A 21,793-nucleotide genomic window follows, 5' to 3' on the forward strand; every position below is an offset into this window, starting at 1 on the left:
GAAAGAAACGAGAGAACGATGGAGAGTGTTTTCTTGGACCATTTACTGCAAAATGTGGGTGATGGCTACAATGCTGCTCTATGATTGAAAACAGAAGGATATTGGATGATTGTTACTTTACTTAGTTATTGGTGGTCAAGATTTCTAATAACTTGAAGGAATTGAAGAAGCAAACAAATAAATGGGGAAATTAACATTTAGCGTTGAATGTATAGCAATAAGCACTTTGAGCATCACACTTAGCACTGAATACAAAGATGGGGCCCTCTCAGTCTCAATATTGGCTTTATTTCCTCGGAGGATTCAGGCCTCGAATATCTATCTGTTCATAACTTATCCTGCTGATTCAACATGAAATGAAAACAAAAGAACCAAACAGGGACCATTCTCAAGAGTCAAGACCACTGTCACGATCATGTAGATGAGGTCCACAAGTTATCTACAAATCCCGTAGTCCAATCATAAAGGGTCTGATGATCTTATGTGTACAAATAATTGTAAGATGGATATACATGTGAATGAGGTAAAAGAATATATACTATCTTTGTGCACACCGTTAGTGGTTTTTTCTTTTCTTTTCTTTTCTTCTCTTCTCTTCTCTTGTTGAGAGAGTACAAGATAATGAGATATGGGGGTGGGGGAGACTTCAGAGGTCATGAAATAGTAACCTACTACCTACTGGTCAGTATCCTGGATTTTTAAAAGTTAAAACTATATATAGTTTTTCAAAGATTCCTTAGATGTTTATTCCTCCAAAGATTCTCCTTGACTAAAATAACTTTCAAGGGTTCTCATTAATTATAATATAACTTTCAAAGATTTTCTCCTCGTCTAACAGGGAATGTCCATAATTAAGATCATAGACAATTAATTCAAGCATTATAATTAAGAAGAGAGTAAAGAGTGAAAATTGAAATTATAATTAAGAAGAATAAAAATAAGCAGTATTAATGTATGGGGGGGGGGGGGGGTACGGGGGAAACCTCATGTCATAATACTTGTTAATAATTAAAGTTGCTGCAGCGCAGCAAAAGTGGAAATGGAAGTGGAAGTGGGGGGGGGGGGGGGGTGGGGGGTATGGGAGACCTCAACCGTGTGAAGACTGAAGTCTCAAAATGTATTGAAAAGTCAGAGAAGTCTGAGTCAACACTGCAGTCAGTCTGTGTCTGTGATGAGTCATATATAACCTCCAATATTATTAATTAGTCCGTGCAAAAGTTAGGTTAAGATGTAGGTACCACATGGCAAAAGAGAAATTGCAGTTGAATGTCTGCCTCAACAACTTGGTGCATCTAGCTGAATATTAAGCGATTGTGCTTTTCAATGTAGGAAAAAACATACATGGAACATGATGAAGAACCTATGGACGTGTTTTGGAGTTTAGCAGTTTGGAAGGTGTTTTCGTAATTCGTATGGGCTGGCTGGCATTTAGCCGGGGCCGGGTTTGGTTCCCAATTGGTCAACACACGTATTTCATAACATGCTGCTGGTTGTGATTTTTAATGCAAATAGCGGCGTGAACGTAAAAGGGTTGGTGGGGTGGTAATTGGGAAATACCTTCAGCCTTCAGCCTTCAGCTCACGGGTTGTGTCGTACCTTTGCCTTTGTCCATTCAATATTATTTGGGTTGGCACTTGCCAGAAGATACGCTTATTAGTTGACTTTTCATTTCAACGTTCAAACCCTACTTCCCAAGTTACACCCAACCAACCCTTAGAACATTCCATAAACAAATATATGAGAGAGAGATATTCATTCCATGTATTTATATTTATATAAAATACAAATGGATTTGGACAATTAGCAAGATTATATTTTTATTAAAGTATTTTTCCTTTCCTGCTTGTACATAGAAGTAGCTAAGCTACTTACAACTTACAAAGCGGTGCAAGGCTTCCATTTTAAGCCATGGAGAAAAAAACAAGCCTCTTTCCTTTTTTTCTTTCACTTCTATTTCTCTAAACAAGAAAAGAACAAACAAAAGAAAAGAAAAATACATATTATCAATTTATCTTCCCATTCTCACCCTTATATTTTGGGGGTGGGTTGTGGGTAGGAGAGTTGCTCGGGTTATGTGCTTGTATTGTAAATTTTAGACTCTCGAGGGCGCCCTCGTGACAGTCTTTGCCACTCCACCAGACGGTGCAAGAAGAGCATCACCTGAAAACAAACAAAACCGATCACAAATGAATTAATATATCGAAAGCTTAATTTATTGCAATAGAAATTAAAATATCAAAAAGAGAAAAAAAAAAATGCATGGAGAGTTAAGTTCTCACCTCGGATGGTTCTTGAAGAGAGTAAGAAGCATTTGTGTCTTTTGGAATTTTAGACACAAGAATTCCAAAACCTAGTCCTTTATCGCGCAAAACCTAATGAGATCAAAGAAAATAAAATAATTAATGCATCATTTATGTTCCATTAATAATATAATAATATAGAAAAGGACAAGTGCAATAATTCATATATATATATATATATATATATATATATATAAAGCAGAATATGGGTTAGATTAATTGAAAACATAACATTGGATACCTTGAATGCATCTTCATCTGTTCTATCATCTCCAATATAAACAGGCAAAACATTACTACAGTTGGCGTACCCTAGAACAAGTGAATAATAAACAAACAAATTAGTAAACTGTCCGATGTCACAATTATATATTATATTATATTGTAAACTTAATAATAGAAAAATATTTCAAGGTGGGGTGAATTACTTGCTTCTAACACTGTTTTTCATAAAGCTCAGAATTACATTAAGACCCAACTTCAAACAAACAAACAAACAGAGATTTAACTAATAAATAGACTTTGTGAGAGTTTTAAATAAAAACTTACCGAGTGATTCCAGCAGAAATTCCAGGGCCCTCCCTTTGTCCCATTTAATAGTCGGACGGATCTCAAGTACCTGTATTATTGTGGAACAAGAAACAACAATAAAATCAAGTCAGACATCTCAAACTTATTTCCATGACACTATAGTTCAACCACTCTATCTAGAGAGAGAGAGAGAGAGAACAGCATGGTAACCAGCAAATGGATTCCACGCGTCTTACCTTCCTCCCTTGAGACAGTCGAAGCTTTGGGTACTCCTTGAGCACAGCTCGAACCTGCTCCGCTAGTGAACCCCATTTCTGAAATTCATGCATCTATTCAAACTAAATATCTTTTGGAAGGCATACATTCAACTTAAAAAACCATACATTAATATATACATTATTGAAATAAATAAACAAGGAATGGCTCGGATTGATAATTGATACCTTTTCATCAACACAGCGGAAGTGCACAGACACACAGAACCTGTTATGCTCCACCTTGGCTCCTGGGATGGATTTGATTTTCTCCACCAATGCTTTGTACACCTGAGCATTATAACCAAAACCCCACAAGGAAAAGCAAAAAAGTAGAGCTTTAGTACATTATTGTTTTGGATCTCTTTAGTGGAAGTGATATTATTGCAGTTTATATATTAGATAATTTAAGAGAAAGCCAACCTCATCTATCATGGGTAAGAATTCACTGGCGGGTTGGAAGAGAACTGGCTCATTACCCTGAAAAGTCCCAAAATAAATTTTTAAAGAAAAACGTTGTTAGAAGGGAAGCGGACATCATTTTAGATAGAAATAAAGAGTAATAATGGTTTGTTGCTGCAGTACTACTCACTTTGCTGTATCTCGGACCTTTGGCTGGTCCTTTAATGTCCATTCCATGGCTACCTGCGTAGTACAGCTCTGCTAAACGTACAAAGTTGTAAACCTGCAAATTTTAAAGCAAAGGGAAAAAAAAATCATTCGATTAGAAATGGACCCAAAAAGAAATACTCGTGGACTCGTGGGTTAAGTGATCACTAGAGGTGGAGATGGTTTGAATCCAAAGACTCAAATTTAGATCTTTGGAAGCAAATGATGATTGTACAATACCTTGTCTCTGCACCTTCCACTCACGATGGCAGTGGGGAAGTATCTTGCCACGGCTTTTACGGCTGCCCTCATCTGTATAACCAGGCCAAAAAAAAATAAAAAAGAAACAGAAAGTGGTGAGTAACGGAAAGGAAATGAAGATAAAAGAAAGTCAAGCCATAGAGATACATGGAAGAAATTTTTCAGAATCCAAGCAACAAAAGAACAGAATAACTAACCGCCCGGGACATGAAAGCTCGATCTGGGTCGTCCACGATGGGCGATAGTGTACCATCGTAGTCGAGAAACATGACGATTTGCTTTCCTTTTGAAGCACTCATGATCTGCTCGAACATGTTCAAGGCAGAAGGATGATCAAGCTGTTTTTGCGGTTTCCAGTAATTCAACAAGGAAACCGTATCAGTCATTGTCCGAGAAAATAACAGAAGGAGATGAAGTTTTTATGAAAGCTTCTGAAGGGCACTTCTACTTACAATCCAGGAGTCTTCTTGATGAACAGTCGAAGACAGAGATGGGTTGGACTTAATATGTGTAGGAGAAGAGGCTCTCATGGATTCAACCCAGGGATTGATTCTGGCACCTCCCCCTGTTTCAAGTTTTTTCAAGAACTTATTGCGAGAAATGCCTACGTACCCATCTGGTGCCTTGGGTGGTTTCTGTCCCGTCGAGGGAAACAGAGACCCCTTCGGCACGACTGAGATCATATCATTAATCCCGCACTTCACATCGGAAACGACAACGTTCTGCTTCGTCATTTCTTCCCTTCAATCGAATGCACTACAAAAACAACGTAGAACCATTCAGAGACTCAAAACCAGATTGCTATTGCTCGTTCGATTAAAGACCACTCAAAATTCAAACCCCATAAATACCAATCAGACAGATTAACATTACAACCCCAAATACCTGAGAATCTCCCAACCTCCGTGTGAAGAAGAGACTGAGCAAATTAGAATATAAGGTTGATAGGAGGAAGAATTGGTAGTAGACGAGGAAGAAGAAGAAGCAACAGAGAAAAGGGGGGTTCTGCTTATGCTCTGTAGCTTCTTGGGTTAAGTGTCAGGGTTAGAAAACTAACTCAATAGGGAATCGCGAACAGAAAACCACACAGGCAAGGAGAGAGAGAGAGAGAGAGAGAGAGAGAGAGAGGGACGCTGGGCTCCAAAAGAGAGACGACTTAATAGAAGTTAGAGAATGGAGTGGAGAGCGATGTCGGAGGGGAGTGAGAGATAGAACCGCGTCTAGTCAATTTATAGAATTGCTTGCAGGACACAAACAGACGAAGCCTCTCCTCCTATTAACACCAAAGAGGGTGGTCCCCATAACAAGACGGGCCCCGGAAATCCTGAGTGTTCAACATGGGCCCCACATAAGAATTGGACTCATGCGCCGTCTTCGCCGTCACAACAACAGCATCGTCTACAATGAGCTGGCAAATGTTCCACGTGGACATGACAATCGTAGATCACGTGGATCGTACCACGTGGAGATACGGCCTATACATTGAAGTCGAACCCACGGATTTCGGGTTCTTTCCAAAAACAGGTTTCATAATGAGATGTCAAGTCCGAACCGGACCGCCGGACCGGATCTCTAATCGTGGAATGTAATAAACCAAAGTTAAAACGAACAGTAACCTACCCGAATTGGTAAAACTTCTTGATTAAGACTTTAAGTTTGGGAGAGGGAAAGGGGGGACCTTGAGAGAGAGAGAGAGGCTTTGGATGAAACGCCCGTTGTAAAGCTCGAAGAAACTAGCAGCTCCAACCTAACCAGAAATAACAAAACCAGCAGCTGGTTAGTTCTGTAGCTCGAATTTAATATACGTGAATACAATCAACAATGATGTGTGTGATAATACAACCATAATAAAGGTAATGTACAGTTTAAACTTTAAAGGTTAAACAACCCTCATCCCTCCCCAAAAGCTACTTCACTTAACACTTCAAATAGTCTCCCATGTTTTCAGTTCACAAGTGGTTAATACCCTAAACCCGTTCTGACAAGTGGTGTTACCCTAAAAGAATTTCTTAGTAACTCTATCATTACCCTAAGTAAGATGAATCTCTCTCCCCCTCTCTCTCTCGGTTTACATTATCTTATTAAGTTATAACCATTAGCTCTTTTTATTAATAAATTTTATGTTTTAAATCCAGTATTTTAATATTTGATTTGGCAAGAAACAATTAAATGTTATTAAAAATGAAATTAAAATATTATCATCCTTACAAAAGAAACCATAATATTTTGTTAGTTACCATGCATAGATTTTTTTTTTTTGCATCAATCAGCATATATAGCCATATAATGTCATGGATGGTGTCACATCTTTCATTTTTACAATGCCGTGATAAGTATTATGGGCATTCTAAAACCAACACAAATATCTTAAATAAAATATATTATACTACTTAATTAGATTAATAAGCAAATACCATTTTTAAATGAAAACCCTTGGAGTGTCCCTTTCTAATAAATCTTAAAGTAGCATAGGCTTCGAAGCTTTACTTCCAATGAATACTACACCTAAGGCTCAGTTTGGAAGGAATACAAATGTAAATATGTAAAGTGTAAAACCATAAATTTTGTATGATTTTGCATGTATTTGCACCATACATATTTGCATTTGTACTCTTTCCAAACTGAGCCTAAAGAGTGGCATTGGGTCTATGACGAATGCAAGATGAAGGGATAGAAGGATTTAATAAGTTCGCATGTGATACCCCTCATGACTTGATAACACAAGATGAAGATAGAAGAATTTCATCATTCTAAACCCAAGAAGGATATTGCTTATTAGTTTTAGAAATTTGTAGCATGAACTTTATTGGGCCTTATTTTAATTTCAACTATTAGCTAGCCCTTATTTTAAAACGAAGTATGCATTTTGGTTTCTTTAGGGCTACTTGGTTTATTGGGAGAGGAGATGCTGGATTTAATCATTTTCAACAAGGAGCTAGGAAGAAAGATGTTCACTCTCCAAATATGCTAAGGTTTATGCTCAGACTAAAAGGGGATTATGAACACCAATGTCTTATTCATCATACCTTTTATTTGGTAATAATTTTTGCATTCTCCAAAATGCTATGTCTTTGATCACATTAGTTTCTCCATAATCAAGATGCACCTAATGTAAACTTCAAGAAGTATCTTAGGTTTAGATTTAGAAATGCAGACTTTTAATTTGAGGAGCTAGAGATTTGAGGGTTATAAGTTACTATACATACATCAAATGCTAAGATAGTAAGAAGAGAATTGTTTTTCCTTTCCTTTCTATTTCATTTATTAATTTATCCATTCATCTTTTATAACTCGCATTGCATGTGGGAGCATATATTGTATTTCTCATTTTTTGAAGGTAGTCATAAGTCATAATAAAGTTTGGATGTGGTGCCAACACAAGTGTGCAAATCTGGGTAAGTAACCAATTAAAGGGGATATGTCAGTATTCTGTACACATGATGCCCACACCATATGTTCGGAACACTCAGGGGCAGAGGGGAGCCATGGCCCCCTTATGCCTTGAAAATCCCCCTATTTAAATCCTACACATATTTTTCCCTTTCTACCCATATTTTCTATCTTTTGACCTCTTATATATCCATGTTTACAAGGCTTTGGCCTACCTCAATAAAAAATTCTAGGTCCGACGGCCTTGGCAACACTGACATGTTCACTCGTGACGGTCACTTGGCCAAGTTCTCTCACATTTGTGTAACACTTCCCATGCCCTCATGGGACATTGAAGGAAAAGTGCTACCAGTGGATGGAGAAGTTAAACCTCATTGCTTAATATATGAAAAACTATTTGGCATGATGATGAGCTTGCATTCTATGCACAAACCACTAAAATCACAATTCTTCACTCGTTAAATATCCAACAATAGGCCTATTCTTTCACTTAGTTCACTTGAGCGTGCCTTATGTTTTTCTTAATTAATTTGATTTATGGGATTCAGAAACATTGGATCCTGGTACCCACCAATTGTACAATATAGAGGTTGCATGCCAATAGATAGTCGCCTATCGTTTTCTTTGGAGCAGCAGAAGCAGAGAGAGAGAGAGGGGGGGAGGGGGGGATCTTATTATATAGATATATAATAAATTTTTTTACTAAGTACGTACAGACACATAGGCAGCCAGACAGAGACAGAGTGAGAGACAGACACAGTGAGAGACAGATCACAGAAGCACATAAAAATAAATGATACATACATCTTTTAACTTGATAGTGTGAAAGGAGTGTTAAAGAATGTGCTGTATTCAGAATTAGTGATTCCGTGCAAATCCCTACTCTCAAAACAACAGTTGGAGAAGAAATTAGAAGTAAATAAAAGATTTATCCAATTCGCAAATAAGACACAATGTCAGAGAATAAGATGAAACAGAATTATTGCTACCGACCCCACTTATCCATTAACGAGGGAAATGATGATGAAGATGATGATGTTGAATGACTACATTCATCGACTCTGGGAGGAAGGGCTTTCACGACTCGAGGACTACAAAACTAGAGGACAGCACCGCAAAAGTAAAGCCTCCAATCCAAAACAAAGAAAAAGAATAAAAAGACAACACAAACCCTCAGTCCCAACTCCCAATTAATTAATAAAAAATACAATATTCAATTCCTCAAAATTATAAAAAAAAAAAAAACAAAAAAATCCATAAAATTTTGTATGACAATAATACCCTCTCTTTCTTTTTCTTTTCATCTATTAAACTTTAAAACTCAGTATGGATTAAATTTGAGGAGGGCATAGAAATTGCACTGTTAAAATGGATCAAAAGCTCTCTCTCTCTCTATTCTATTCTGTAACTTACAATTACTATAATGCTTATAATGCTTACAGTTATTGACTTGGCTTCACCCTACTCATCATATATAAAAGATACTCTAAATGCATTTCAATTTTATCAACCGAGGAGCTCTGGTGGAATCTGGATTGTAGTCGCACTCTCTTTTTCAGGGCGTGGTGGTGCTTTTAAGTGACATTCTTGTTGCTTTTTTTTTTCTTCACTTCTTTTTTTTCTCGAGGTATACGTGGCTACGTATCCGTGATTCTTGTTCCGTCCTGGAAGGGTCTGCAGCATGAAAGATCGAAAGCCAGCCATCTGGCATTGTCTGTATTCTCTCCCTAAGTCGTCCCATTACCCGGTTTATTATTAAATTGTGTTGGAGGTGTTAAAAAGTAAAAGAAACACGTAGTCCAAGAACACTTGTTGGTATTTTTCTACCCTCGTTGTCAGTCGATAGAGCAAAGATAGAGAGAAGATGATGGGTTATGACTTGTGAGATGGTCTGGTTTTTCCGACAGGACAATTCGTCTTTATGTTCATGGTTCTCTTCCCTGAACCTAGTCTTGTGGTTGTAGCCGAACATGGAAAGCTTTTGATTCTCTTCATTTTCTTTCTTTTTTTATAACTCCTCTAGCTCTTCCCTTTTCTTTTTCAAATCACAGTGTTTTCAGAGAAGTTAGTGATAGACTACTGATAGGGGATCAACTCAAGTTAGCTTAATTCTTGGGTTTTAGGAGTTTGTACATGGAGAGACGCACACTAGTAGGTCCAAGGGCCGAGTTATTAGCAAATAGTGTGGGAAGGAGGAGAGAGAGAGAGAGAGAGAGAGAGAGAGAGAGAATAATCTTAATAAGCTTAATAAGCTTAAGAACAAATAAACAAACCCAACGACACACCAAAGTCTAAAACTAGTTGAATTGTTAAAAATGTTCCGTCTTTGGTTCCTTTGATATTTTTGAGCTAGTCCATTAAGAAAGAATAAGATTCGTTGATGGTCATGACATTCGCAATTCCCTCACATGCTTCAAGCATTTTAGAATTTCTTTCTCGTGTTGGATCTCTTCCCCTCTTCTTTTTTATTTTCTTTGAGGGTTTAATGGTCAAAACCGGAGGCCTTGGAGATGCTAAAAAATTACTGGTTTTGATTCGCAGAGAAAGAACAGGAGAAAAAACAAAAAAAAAAAAAAAAAAAAAAAACACAGATAGATCGAGAACATGAAAGAACCTTTCCTTCCAAGCTTCTTTCTTTGCAAGTAATCATGCCAGCTTTCTTTATTTATTCTCTCATTGTTTTTGACGACCTTCTTCTCTTCAGCTTTTCAGTCTATAATCGTCCCTACTTCGATTGATGAAACCTAACTTTATAAACTTCTCTCCCATAAACTAAAGAAGTAAAGAGAGATCTCTTTTCTCTCTCTATCATTCCCAACTTCTTCCTTCCTCAGTTCCTGCCTTTACGAATAGACACAAGCAACGTGTTTGACGGCTACCTAACAAGAAACATACAGGAATCTACAACTCCATTGTTAGCCACGTGGCACCAAACTCTCCATTTGTAGTTGCCACGGATGAGATGCATTGAATCTGGCTTGTGAGCTAAAACTCACAATAGACACGCATGTTTGTCGCGTCAGGAGTTTGACACCACACGTGTGCTGATTCCCAACTTTTTTTCTTTACTTTTGCAGGTACTTGGGAAGTTGTGCTTCAACACTTGGCGGGTCGCAATTCATTGCGGGTGGTAAACCGTTGGGACCCACCCATGTAGATGTAAGAGGAGAAGGCAGAAACCAACGAAACTAAACAAGCATTCAGGAGATATCAGAGATGAGTGAAGAGTGATGAGAGCCACGGCACAAAGGGGAAGAAAAGGGTGCGTTTGGTCGGCGGAATCAGGAATCTGGAATGGAACTGGGTCACATGTAATGCCTATGCGGGTTCGCTACGATGCGCGTGAGAAAGGAGAAAAAAGAGGACTGAGGATTGAGGAGAAGCCCCTCCCTCGCTTATTTATCAGTCGCTTTGCTTGCTTTCTGTCCACTCGCCCTTGCCACCTAAGCCCATCTCCTTCCCAAGGCCCATTCTTCTTTGTCTTTTTCTGCTTTTTTCTTTTCCGATAAGAAAAAATAAATAAATAAATGCTCGTGGTTTGAGGGTCGTTGATTGGAGAGAAAGAAAACAGGAGTCAAAGTTCAGAAGTTGGGGGGTTGCTCGTGCTTTCCGGGTTCGGGATATAGACTGCTACTTGCTTTACAGCCAATTGCCAAGTGGAGAAATGTTAGGAGTTTTTGGACTTCGGTGTCTCATCAAACGACTGGTTCATGACGGGACACTGATGCTATGCGGGGCCCACAGATTGAAAGCTCTTAGCTCTGATCTGATTTCCTTATTAACCGTAACGATAACGTTAACGGACTACACTGCATTCGTTTCTTAATCCGGTTAATCTATTATTGTTTTCGGTTCAATTTGCAGCTCTCCACCTCCACGAAAAAAAAAAAAAAACTTGAAAATAATGATTTTCGTGGAAAAAAAAAAGGTGAAACGAGAAAAATAATGGAAAAAAGCTAGAGAACAACTCAGTATTGCCGGTTGCCAGAACATCGCCGACGAAGTCGTGATATCACTTGCTGACCTGCATACATGCCAATGGTTTGTTCTCCTAAGTCCTAACCATACTAGAACTATCGACGTGCATTTGTACTTGCAACAGGGAGGAGAAGAGAGGAAAATGGGTGTATTACATTTTCATGGTCATATTGACGTGAGGCCAAGGCAAGTATTGCCGTATTGGCCCTAGTAAAAATATAACAATATATACTTTTAGTGACTTATGCCACGTATATATAACAAGTTAAGAAAACAATGGTCCCAGTCATTAAATATACATCCTTTTTTTGTTAAAAAAAATTGTTTGTTCATCTGATTTTAATATCCCAATTCCTAATTTATTAAAAATTAAAAAAAAAAATCCTAAATATGACGATAAATCATTATAGTTTAAACTTCAAAGTTGTAGAACGCTTTGAAACATAAAACAACCATAAACTAATTGTACGTGTTAATTATTATTTTTTTGTCATTATAAATAAATATAATAATTAGAAAAAATACATTAAATTGTCCATTGAAACTCAAAAGTTTAAGTCAACTTAACATTAATATGCTAGTGCATTAATTTTTAATATATATATATATATATATAAAAATTAATGCACTACTATTTATTTTAAAATAAATTAGTACGTAGTAATTAAAAAAAATGTAGTTTTAGTCTCATAACATATCATTCACATCCATAAGAGTGGTAGAAGATTCATAGCTCTCACAGACAAAATCATGTTAATTGATGAATTTTAACTAATTACTAAAATAATTATCTCATGTTTCATTAATATTTATTTCTATAAATTACCAAAAACTAACAATTCCAATTTATATAAATTATTGATTGATCCATGGATTTTAATTGAATATCATTGATCTAATGTATGCATGGCCATTTTTTACTATCAAAATCATAGAAAATAGAAGGAAAGATAAATTAGTATATTTTTTAAATTTGTAGCCTCTCGAAAATACATAGATCTACTCATACAAACAAATTAAAACATTATAATTTAATCATAATTTAATCATAATTTAATCAGGAGATCAGCATATCCATGCATTTCAAAAACCTAAAAATGTAAATCCTCTGAAATAACTAAAAAAAAAAAACATAACTTTTCCTTGTTCTATGGAGAGTGATCAAGCACTCAACCCCACTTTGATTAAAAAAAATAAAACTTTCAATTCTGAGAGTATATTTTTTCCTCTTAAAAAAACTGATAGACCATGACAGTGCCTACCTGATCCGAACTGAAATTAGAGAAGCATTAATTATACCGTATCTTTACATATCAGTTTGTACTAACCAATACGCATCAATGCAAATTGGTGAGAGTTCCATGTCAACCATGACACTGACATAACAATAGATACAAATTGATACGTACCTAGCAAATAGCAACGCAAGTGGAATAGTGGCACCAAATAAGGCCCTTATCAAAAAACATATATATATATATATATATATATATATATATATATATATATATATATATATATATATATATATATATATATATATATATATTTTGTTGTTGAATGGACAACTACAAATTGAGAGTAAGGGTGTCAATGGACCAGTTTTTAGATTGGACTCTATCCGGTCCAAAATCAATTTAGACAAATTGGATGGACCAATAAGACATATTGGATCGGACCAATCCAATCTAAAATATTTATTAGATTGAATTGAACCTGGCCCATCCATAACAAATTTATATTGGAATGGATTGGATTAAGCCAATATCAAGTCTATTGATATAAGATAAGATTATATGTATCAATGGACCGGGTTTAGGTTGAAACCAATCTAAATCAAAATGAATTTAAACAAATTGGATGGTCCAGACATTGAATTGGACTGATCAAAATTGATTCAAAACATTCATTGGATTGGATTTGACCTGGTCCATTTATAATGAAATCACATTGGATTGGATTGGATTAGACCAAATCCAGTCCAATTGACACCCATACTTGAGAGATACTATTATATTTGGATCTTGTTATGTGATTTGAGATTAAAAAATATAGAAAAGAAAAAATCATTAAACAATTAAAATTATTGACCTGAAAATTCGCGGTTTGCATTGCAAATGAAGTAAAGAATACCTGAAGCAAACTAAAGCAAAAATGAGCCTGAATTTACATTTATCTCATTTTCCCTTTCATGCATTTATACTACTGCAAAACAAATGGCTGGACTGCGATATAAGTCTTGGAGAGGCTGAAAGCTGACTGGAGAATACAAAAAATGGTTCTATGTCTTTTCAGACATGATGGTGGAATTAGGATAAGGGAAAACACAAAAAATAAAAGCTAGAAGCAACACACAAGGATAATGTCGAAAAGAAAAACAATTAAAAGTTTAAAGGGTCCCATGGAAAGCCCTAGCAAAGCTGTTCTGTCAATCTCTCTAGGCATGCGTGAGAATTAATCTAAATGCTAAGCATTAGATATGTAAAGCCCTAGCTAGAAAGAAAAGCTGTTGTCAGCCTTCTAGAGCCATTCATAAGAATTAGTCTAATGCTCTATTTGTTTTTTGGTAAGTTATTTATCTGGGTAAATACACTTATCTGGGTATATTTTTTCCAGGAAATATTTACCTAAGTAAATGCATTATTCATTTTTTTTTATTTCTCATGTAAATAAGGTAATGATCATTTTAACCATAAAAATCCATTATCAAAAAGGGTGTTTTTGTCCCATTCAAGTGTTGACAACTTTCCTTCTAAGTGGAAAAGTTATTTATCCATCTAAGATATGGGTATCGGGGAAAACACTTTCCTTAGTCACCATATAAAATCTGAAAAAAGAACATATAATTCTTAGTCAATGGGAACTAAAATCCCATTGACCAACTTTCCCCCTTCTGAAAATTCAAAAAAAAGAAAATTGTTCAGTCTACTTCAGAAATCTTAACCCAACCGAACAGATGGGATGAATCTTGACGGTGAATCAATTTCAAATCCACAGACATGATGTGATTTTTAAGAGGGGGTTATAATTTCAGAATTATGTGGTTGAGTGCAGTTCTCTTATCCCAAAAAAAAAAACGCCCCCTAAGTGTTATACGCCAACATTGGGTTGGCCAATAGCCATCATAGGCTGCGGTGGGTGCCCTTTATTGGACACTAGGTCTGGATAGCTCAACCTGCTCATTTAACCAAACATAAAAGGAATTGAAGAGGTTGCCCACATACATCCTTCTCTCTCTCTCTAATCTCTCTATGCAGCTCTATTCCCCTACGTCTCTATCCTTCTTTTTTTTTCCACTCTCTTAGGTTGTGAACATTAATGTTTATCTTCTTTGTCAAACGTTTCAAGTAAGAATGCAGAGACTAGTCTAAAGTAATGTTTATCACTCACCATCCTTTCTCAATGTTCATTGCAACATTGAGAATTGTTTCACATTGCATTTCTTAATGAAAAAGGATTTATAAGATGTATTTGGTTTGTTCTTTTCTGTTTTTCTTTATAAGAAGGGAATATATGTTCTGTAACTGCAAGAAGAATTTAACCAAAAAAAAAATTATTTCCATCAAACATGAAATTGGTTAATTGTAGAAACCAAATTACCATAATCAGAAAGGTCACCAAAACCTATATGATTGATCCTCTACAAGAATCACTTCTACAAAGTTTCCATTTCGAGATTGAGAGAGGGAGAGAGAGACTGGGCTGCACTGTTTCTAACTTTTAAGCTTTTCCTCGCAAAATGATTAATACTGCTCCGTTAGGCTAACGACATGACGCGTGGACTCTTTGATAGGACGACAGACTCTAGCAGCCGCAGCGCCACGCTTGATCTGGGTCCCACGTTTCACTTTCGTTGATGATGTTACGTGTCATATTGCCAAATGACTCATTTTGGACCCACGCGGCCACACTTCCTTAGTGCTCTACACCGAGACCCGATCTTCTTCTCTTCTTCCTACTGGATAATCCGGATATACACTTTCTTTTTCCTGATTTTCATGGGATTTAATATTTCAACTAAACATGAAGGTCTGTAGGTTGTATTTGTGTTACATCTCAAGTATAAAGACGTCTTGCCTAGATTGGATTAAAAGTGTTGTATATGTATATATTTCTAGTCTCAAATCAAATCCCAAATATTCCTTATCTTCACCTTTTTATCTAACTTTTTTTTTCTTAAATTCTTTTCCGTTCTATTTAATTAATACTTGTTTTGAAGTTTGATTTATTTATGAATTAAACCAAAGTTCTCTATGTACAGATGTACACTTGATTATTGGAAAAGAAAATATGATGGAGACATGCATTTTCATGGACAAACTATGATTATATCTTCCTCAAACTGAATAATTAAATACTGCATAATAACTTGTCCACCCATTTTTTACATGTAGTGGGAATTGGGGAAGATGTTATCCCTCATTTGTATATATTTATGTATATAGTGGGGAAGATCCCATGTCCCCATTTCTGTTTCTTAATTTGTCTTAAAGAAATCCTACTACCAAGTAGTAAGTGAATTAGAAAAACTATTGAGCATTCATATATACATGCATATGTAGATGATATCCTCCTTGTATATATTACATAACACACATTACATTACAGAAGGACTCATATATGGGTTGGGGAGCCGGGTGCATGTGAGGTCCACAAACCTTACCATGCAAAGAGAAGCTGCGGTAATGTCGATTTGATCCCATGCCTCCACAGCAAATTTGTAGCTAGGTTCATGCACATAAAGGAGCATGGGTGTGTTAGGTTGCTCAAGCTTCCGCAGCAAATTTGTAGCCCGTATAAACAAACAATTGGACATGATTAGAGAGATAAGTTAGTATAATAACAAACAGAATCTACTTCTCTGAATATCAGCCACTAATAGTCTAATAAGGGGATCGGTTGCATGAGCAGTAGAAAGGATTTCCATTGGATTCTTTATTCAAAAATGATCCAAAGAGTGATCCCCCTAACCCTCCCTAACTATTGCAGCAAATAATCAAAGAAATAGCCCCCACCATGGCCATGCTTATTGACAAGAATGTTCAAAGCTAGCTGATCTATATGATCGGATGTTTCAACCTTATAGTTGAAATTAAATCTTAATTAATTAAAGGAAGGAAGAGGGCAAAACAATTAAGCCAGGTCCAGCAGGGTTCTCCATACATATATGCCTGGCCTTATCTTGAAAGATCAAAATACCTCTAAATCCATCTCTATTGGCCACTAGGGTCTTGGGGTCCTTGAAAAGATTGATTGATTTCCGATCTCCCATGTGCTGTTCACCTTTAATTTTCCTTTAATTTGTTTATTTATTTTAGCCTTGAACAATAAGCTAATTGCAATCATAACAAGTGTAGAAAAAGGTGAGAGAGGAAGCTTGATGTTGCCATTTGGCGATTAGAATTGAACTTTTTCTTTCTCAACTATCTCCTAACTGAAACAGTTATAGATGTGAGTTTGTGGCTTCTGGGCTGGTCCTACCCCCAACAGTGTCTTAGTCGACGAAATGGATGTCCACGTGCCCAGATTTAAAGCAGCCATTAAAAATCTAGAGTAACCAGTCGGTGAACATCATCTAATCGAATAATCCCCTACTACTCTCCTACTGGAAAAGTAGAGAAACCCAATAGGATTATAAAGTTAAACCATGATTTGATTTGATCCCTAAAAGGTTCTCTCTCTCTTTCTCGTGCATGGTAGTGCAAGGGCTCTATTATTCTTTTGTCATAGGTTGATAGATCATATCAAATATGTACTAGAGTGGTACAATAAAAGGAATGATGAGCAACAACCAAACCAACGGATTACATTATAACATTTTAGGGTAATTGAGACATTCAATGGACTAAAGTAGACCCCCTGAACCTCTTCTTTATTATTATTATTTTTTTTCTTCAAGTACCACCGAATTATTGGGCTTTCAGATTACTGATGACCCCGGGAAACTAGCTTTCACCCTCGACTTGAAGCAAAAATTGACAGGGTCCAGATTAACTTATCCATAAACCCAACATATATATATATATATAATATGGAAAAGGACAAATCCATCACTCCTTTTATAAGTTAAAAGGGGAAGCAAAAAATGCAAGCAGCAAATTATCATGTTTGCAAGGATGATATGGGTTTGTTACAGCAGGCTGGTAACTAAATCAGCTAAAGAAACTTCACTATCAAACTGTTGGATATAAGATGGAGCAGTGACATCGTACGCCTTTCTACTGCATCGCTATTTTCGAATCCACTAGTTAGTTTTGAGTTGAAATGTTGGTAAGATGACTCAAGTGCCGGAGCCATGCATGACCATGACTGTGACTGGTCTATTTTTGTTGGCAATTGGACTATATGAATCTTCACTTTTTTCCCCATATCCTAGATTTGAACCTTCCTGGCGTTGAATTACAGCTTTGTGTTTGTGAACATGTGGGGATTCTGGCCACCTCCCCAATAAACCAGGGAATAATGCACTAAACTAGAGTACAGTCTCTTTATTAGTTCCACATTTACTTACTTAAGGCTGCGTTTGGTTGTAGTGCAAATGAAATTCATTTGCAGTACCGGTGTACATAAATTCTCTCTGCTTTACTTTTTGCTTCAGATTTGAGGTGTTGTCCCACCATAACAGTAAGAGAAAGATGGTAGGCCGGTAGGGGGATTATTTTACACCATCCTCATTTTATATGAGAAAGAAGTAAGATAGGAAGAAGGTGGTGCAAATTTTGCGTCTACTAATGAGACAAAAAAAAATTTATACCATGTAGGAGTGAAAATCAAGATGAAAACTGAACTCGGTGCAAAATTTTTATATGATTCAGATTTGCACCGCAACCAAAGGCAGCCAAAATGCCAAATTAAGTAGAAAACAATTACAATTTATGCTGATATCTTATCATCATTGCCACGGCCGTCGTTGCCGTCATCCTTATGATGCTAATAAATTGATGCTTGAGGTATGGTTAGCATCTCACCTATCCCACATGGATCCTGGCCTCTGAATGCTGCTGGTCTGGCCCCTATGCATGTGTTGATACATATGAAGAAGCTCACTCAACTTTTTTACAGGCCTGAATGCAGGCACCATAATTGTGCAGTGCAGAATGTTCAAGGAACCCTTATTGCAGGCTGCAAGGAAAAAAAAAAAAAGTACTTTCTTTGGTAGGGATTCTGATGAGCAAAATACCATTCCCATTATTAAAGCACTTAGGGTTAGATGTTCTCTATAACCATCATCTCCATGCACTATTTTTCAAAAGGATGGTTAGACGCGCTTTTTGGATTGAAGTACAGATGAGCATGAGCATCCATTTGTAATTGGTTGAGGTTGGTTGGTGGGATTAGAATTTAAAGGACACAATGGAGTGAGAAAGTTTTTTGGGGGGTTTAGAGAGATTTTAAAGCCTACAATTAAATGAGAAGAATCCCCCTATCAGTACGTACACACCCCACCAGGCCACCACCCACCACATATCTTCTTCTAACAAGCATTAATTCGTCTTCTAATTTCTCTTTATTTCCTGGGCTGGGCAAGGAATTATTCTTACCCACACCATGACACCAACTCATACATATATATATATATATATATATATATATATATATATATTGCGGTTCCCTTGGAAGGAAATTGTTGCTTCAACAGAGTAAAACAAAACCCCACCACTTGGAGAGAGCAAATTTGCAAGCTTTAAGGCTCTCTCCCTGGTCCCAAGTCCCAAGTCCCAAGTCCCAACCGGAACCAGTTACAATACAACACTGGGTTATCCAAATCTTGGATAGCAAATGGGCCATACATCTTAGTGTAGCTAGGCTGGATGGTGAAATAAAGGTGAAGAAGAGAAAGGGAGATAGATCCCCTATATATGAAAAGCCCTAAAAATCACCTACTTTGCCTTAATTAAAAAGATTAAAAGATTGTGAAAAGGATCTCTCGGCTTTCGGTTCCTTAGCGTTGTGGGTTAGAATCTTAGTGCATGCCCAAGCCCAAAGAGAGAGAAAGAAAGATAGTGTCTCTAGAATCTCTTACCCTTTTCCTACTTCCTTATTCTTTTATTTGGAATTATTGTTCACCGACGGGGTATGGAATTTTATAAAACTGAGATATGGATTGCGCCGACGAGCATTGTTGATGACAACGATCTGGGAGATGAGAAAAGGTAAATTTGATCAACTCATATTTCATGATGCATTCGCCAATTAACCAACTCATATCTAATTACCACATTCTCTAATTCTTAAAGTAGTAGAAGGGTATTTTATTATTTTTTAATTGTGAGGCCGATTTCTATAATCGGGTTCGGGTGTCATGGGTCTAACTAAAGCAAGCTTCTCATTATTGTGGGCTATCGGCTATCCTGTCCATGGGCCTTGTGTGGTGATTAGATGGTTAGAGAACCCATCATATTATTAACCAAAAGAAAAATTTTGATTTAATGATTTATGATCGCTCCTGTCATCTACTTCTAAGTTGTACCTTTACCCAGAATGTGTCAGAGTAGCTGTAAAAAACTTTCCAAGCTGCTATCTCTGTCGTATGTGCCATTGCCATTACTTTTGGTTTTCGACCTCAATGGATGTACGATTCATCGGCTTTTGTCATCGTCATTTCCATGGACTTAAAACAACTGATGTCTGTCGGGCTTTGGTTTTGGAGTTTGTAACACAGCACCAGTACAGATTAGATGATCAGTTGATTGATTGCAAATGCTAATTGCCTAATTCTATGCCAATAGAAAAAAAAAAAAAAAAAGTTTTCTCACCTTAGCCTTTTCTTTTCATTATTTGGAAGAAGTGATAGCCTGCGTGATGTGACGGTAAAATCTCAGCTTAATTGATAAGCATGAAAATGCATGCGAGTCCCAGTGAGAGAGCGGTCAGCTCTTGCTAATGAATAGTGACAAGAGGTTAGGTTTAGGTCCGGCAATATGAATATATATGGAGTGTCTGCTTTAAAGGGTAACCAACCAGCAAGGGCCTGTGGCTCATCCCGATGTTCATGATGGTCGGACCACCTCAACCCAAATTCGAGACATGGGCAGATTATGGCTCGGCCAATTAACCCAACTACAACGGCACCCTTTTATTATTATGGTTTAATTTTATGACAATTAAAGAAGAGGAAAATTTTGGTTTTAATTAAGGTGTTACACTCACTTCACTATAGAACTAGTGCACTACCTACTTGGTTCCTGCACAGTGCACAAATAAATTGAAGGCTTGGATTTGTATGCCAAATTCTAAGTATCTTGATACAACAACAACAACCCATACTCTCCCTCCGACTCCGACGGGCCCCCCAAAATCAATTGGGTCAAGGTCGGAGTGGACAGAGGATGGAGTGACCCCCGCCCCAACCTATACCTACCTTGACCAGACCAGTTAGGAATCCATTAAGTTTGTGTACAAACAAGTGGGATAGCTCTGTCTGTTTGGCGAAAAGAGTAGTTGCAAATAAGAATTTTTTAATTGAACGCACAAATAAAGAAGTAAATGTGATAAGATATCATGTGCAGAAAGCTTGAAAACATCCCGTTCCCGTATTGTTTATTTTTTTTTTCAAACAGCCAAGTTTTTTTCCTCGGGACAAAGTAGTAGATCCAACTTATTCTCTGTGACTGAAAAACCTAACCCATCAAATCAATCCAGACTCCAAACACAAGGATACATTGACAGCTGTCAGAAAGTTATGTAAAACCATTACCCCATTATTGAATACTAGTCTTTGGGCCTTTGGCAGGGCTGGCCAAGCAGCAAGCTTTATCGACCGGTCAAGGTTAAGGTGCAGTTCATTTATTAGCTTCATGTCTCCCCGAGGCTCCCACGGAATGAGCTCGATGATGTACTCTCTCTCTCTCTAATGACTAATGAATGTTACCTTTTTCATTAATATATCAGCTCTAAGCCTCTAACGACAAAAGGAAATTTCAAATCAAATGTCTTTTGCATTTAGAAGAGAACCTTGCGATCTGATGAAGACACAGAAAAACAGATTAGTCATATCACATCTGTACGAATGGTTCGAGCTTGCTAAATTTCCCTTGTCACCTTTTCATTCATCTCTATAATCAACAAATAAATATAATAATTCTTGGAAATAATTTCACTTCATTCATCCATATTAGTGTTTTTTCTCTAGTCTCTTCCTTGTAAGTTCCATAAATCTCGTGTCCGCTCATCTTGCTTTTGAGAAGTCATTTTCCGTACATTTGGGCTTTCAAATTAATGTGTAGAATTTTGTCACTGACCAAAGCAAAGCACCTAGGGGCTAGGGAAGCCCCAACTGCCCAACAATGTTACTCCATGGGTGGACATACTCCATGTTAGTTCCATAAAGCTCAAAAGATACAATGAATTTTGTGTACTAGGACATGGGTGGACATACTCCATGTGAGAGATGATATTTCATGTATCTTAATTATCACTCGAAAATCAACTGCATTTGGTGTACCATGATGGGCTCCCTAGGCATGCCTT

General features: G+C 36.9%; 1 protein-coding gene across 1 annotated transcript; it reads right to left on the reverse strand.

The window, feature by feature from the left end:
• Positions 1 to 1,791: 1,791 nt before the first annotated feature.
• On the reverse strand, positions 1,792 to 5,196 carry LOC148851327 (putative trehalose-phosphate phosphatase J). The gene is made up of 12 exons (XM_088942393.1): positions 4,841 to 5,196; positions 4,408 to 4,711; positions 4,153 to 4,293; positions 3,935 to 4,006; positions 3,678 to 3,770; positions 3,509 to 3,565; positions 3,275 to 3,376; positions 3,068 to 3,145; positions 2,850 to 2,919; positions 2,542 to 2,612; positions 2,280 to 2,372; positions 1,792 to 2,160 (listed from the first exon to the last, which is right to left on the reverse strand). Exons 2-12 carry the CDS (start codon positions 4,687 to 4,689, stop codon positions 2,071 to 2,073), a joined length of 1,149 nt encoding a protein of 382 aa, XP_088798519.1. The 5' UTR covers positions 4,690 to 4,711; positions 4,841 to 5,196; the 3' UTR covers positions 1,792 to 2,070.
• Between the last annotated feature and the right edge of the window lie 16,597 nt (positions 5,197 to 21,793).

This window comes from Nelumbo lutea, chromosome 5 (assembly GCF_056320005.1).
Source record: "Nelumbo lutea isolate HS-2025 chromosome 5, American lotus-T2T, whole genome shotgun sequence".
Classification (NCBI taxonomy): Eukaryota; Viridiplantae; Streptophyta; class Magnoliopsida; order Proteales; family Nelumbonaceae; genus Nelumbo; species Nelumbo lutea.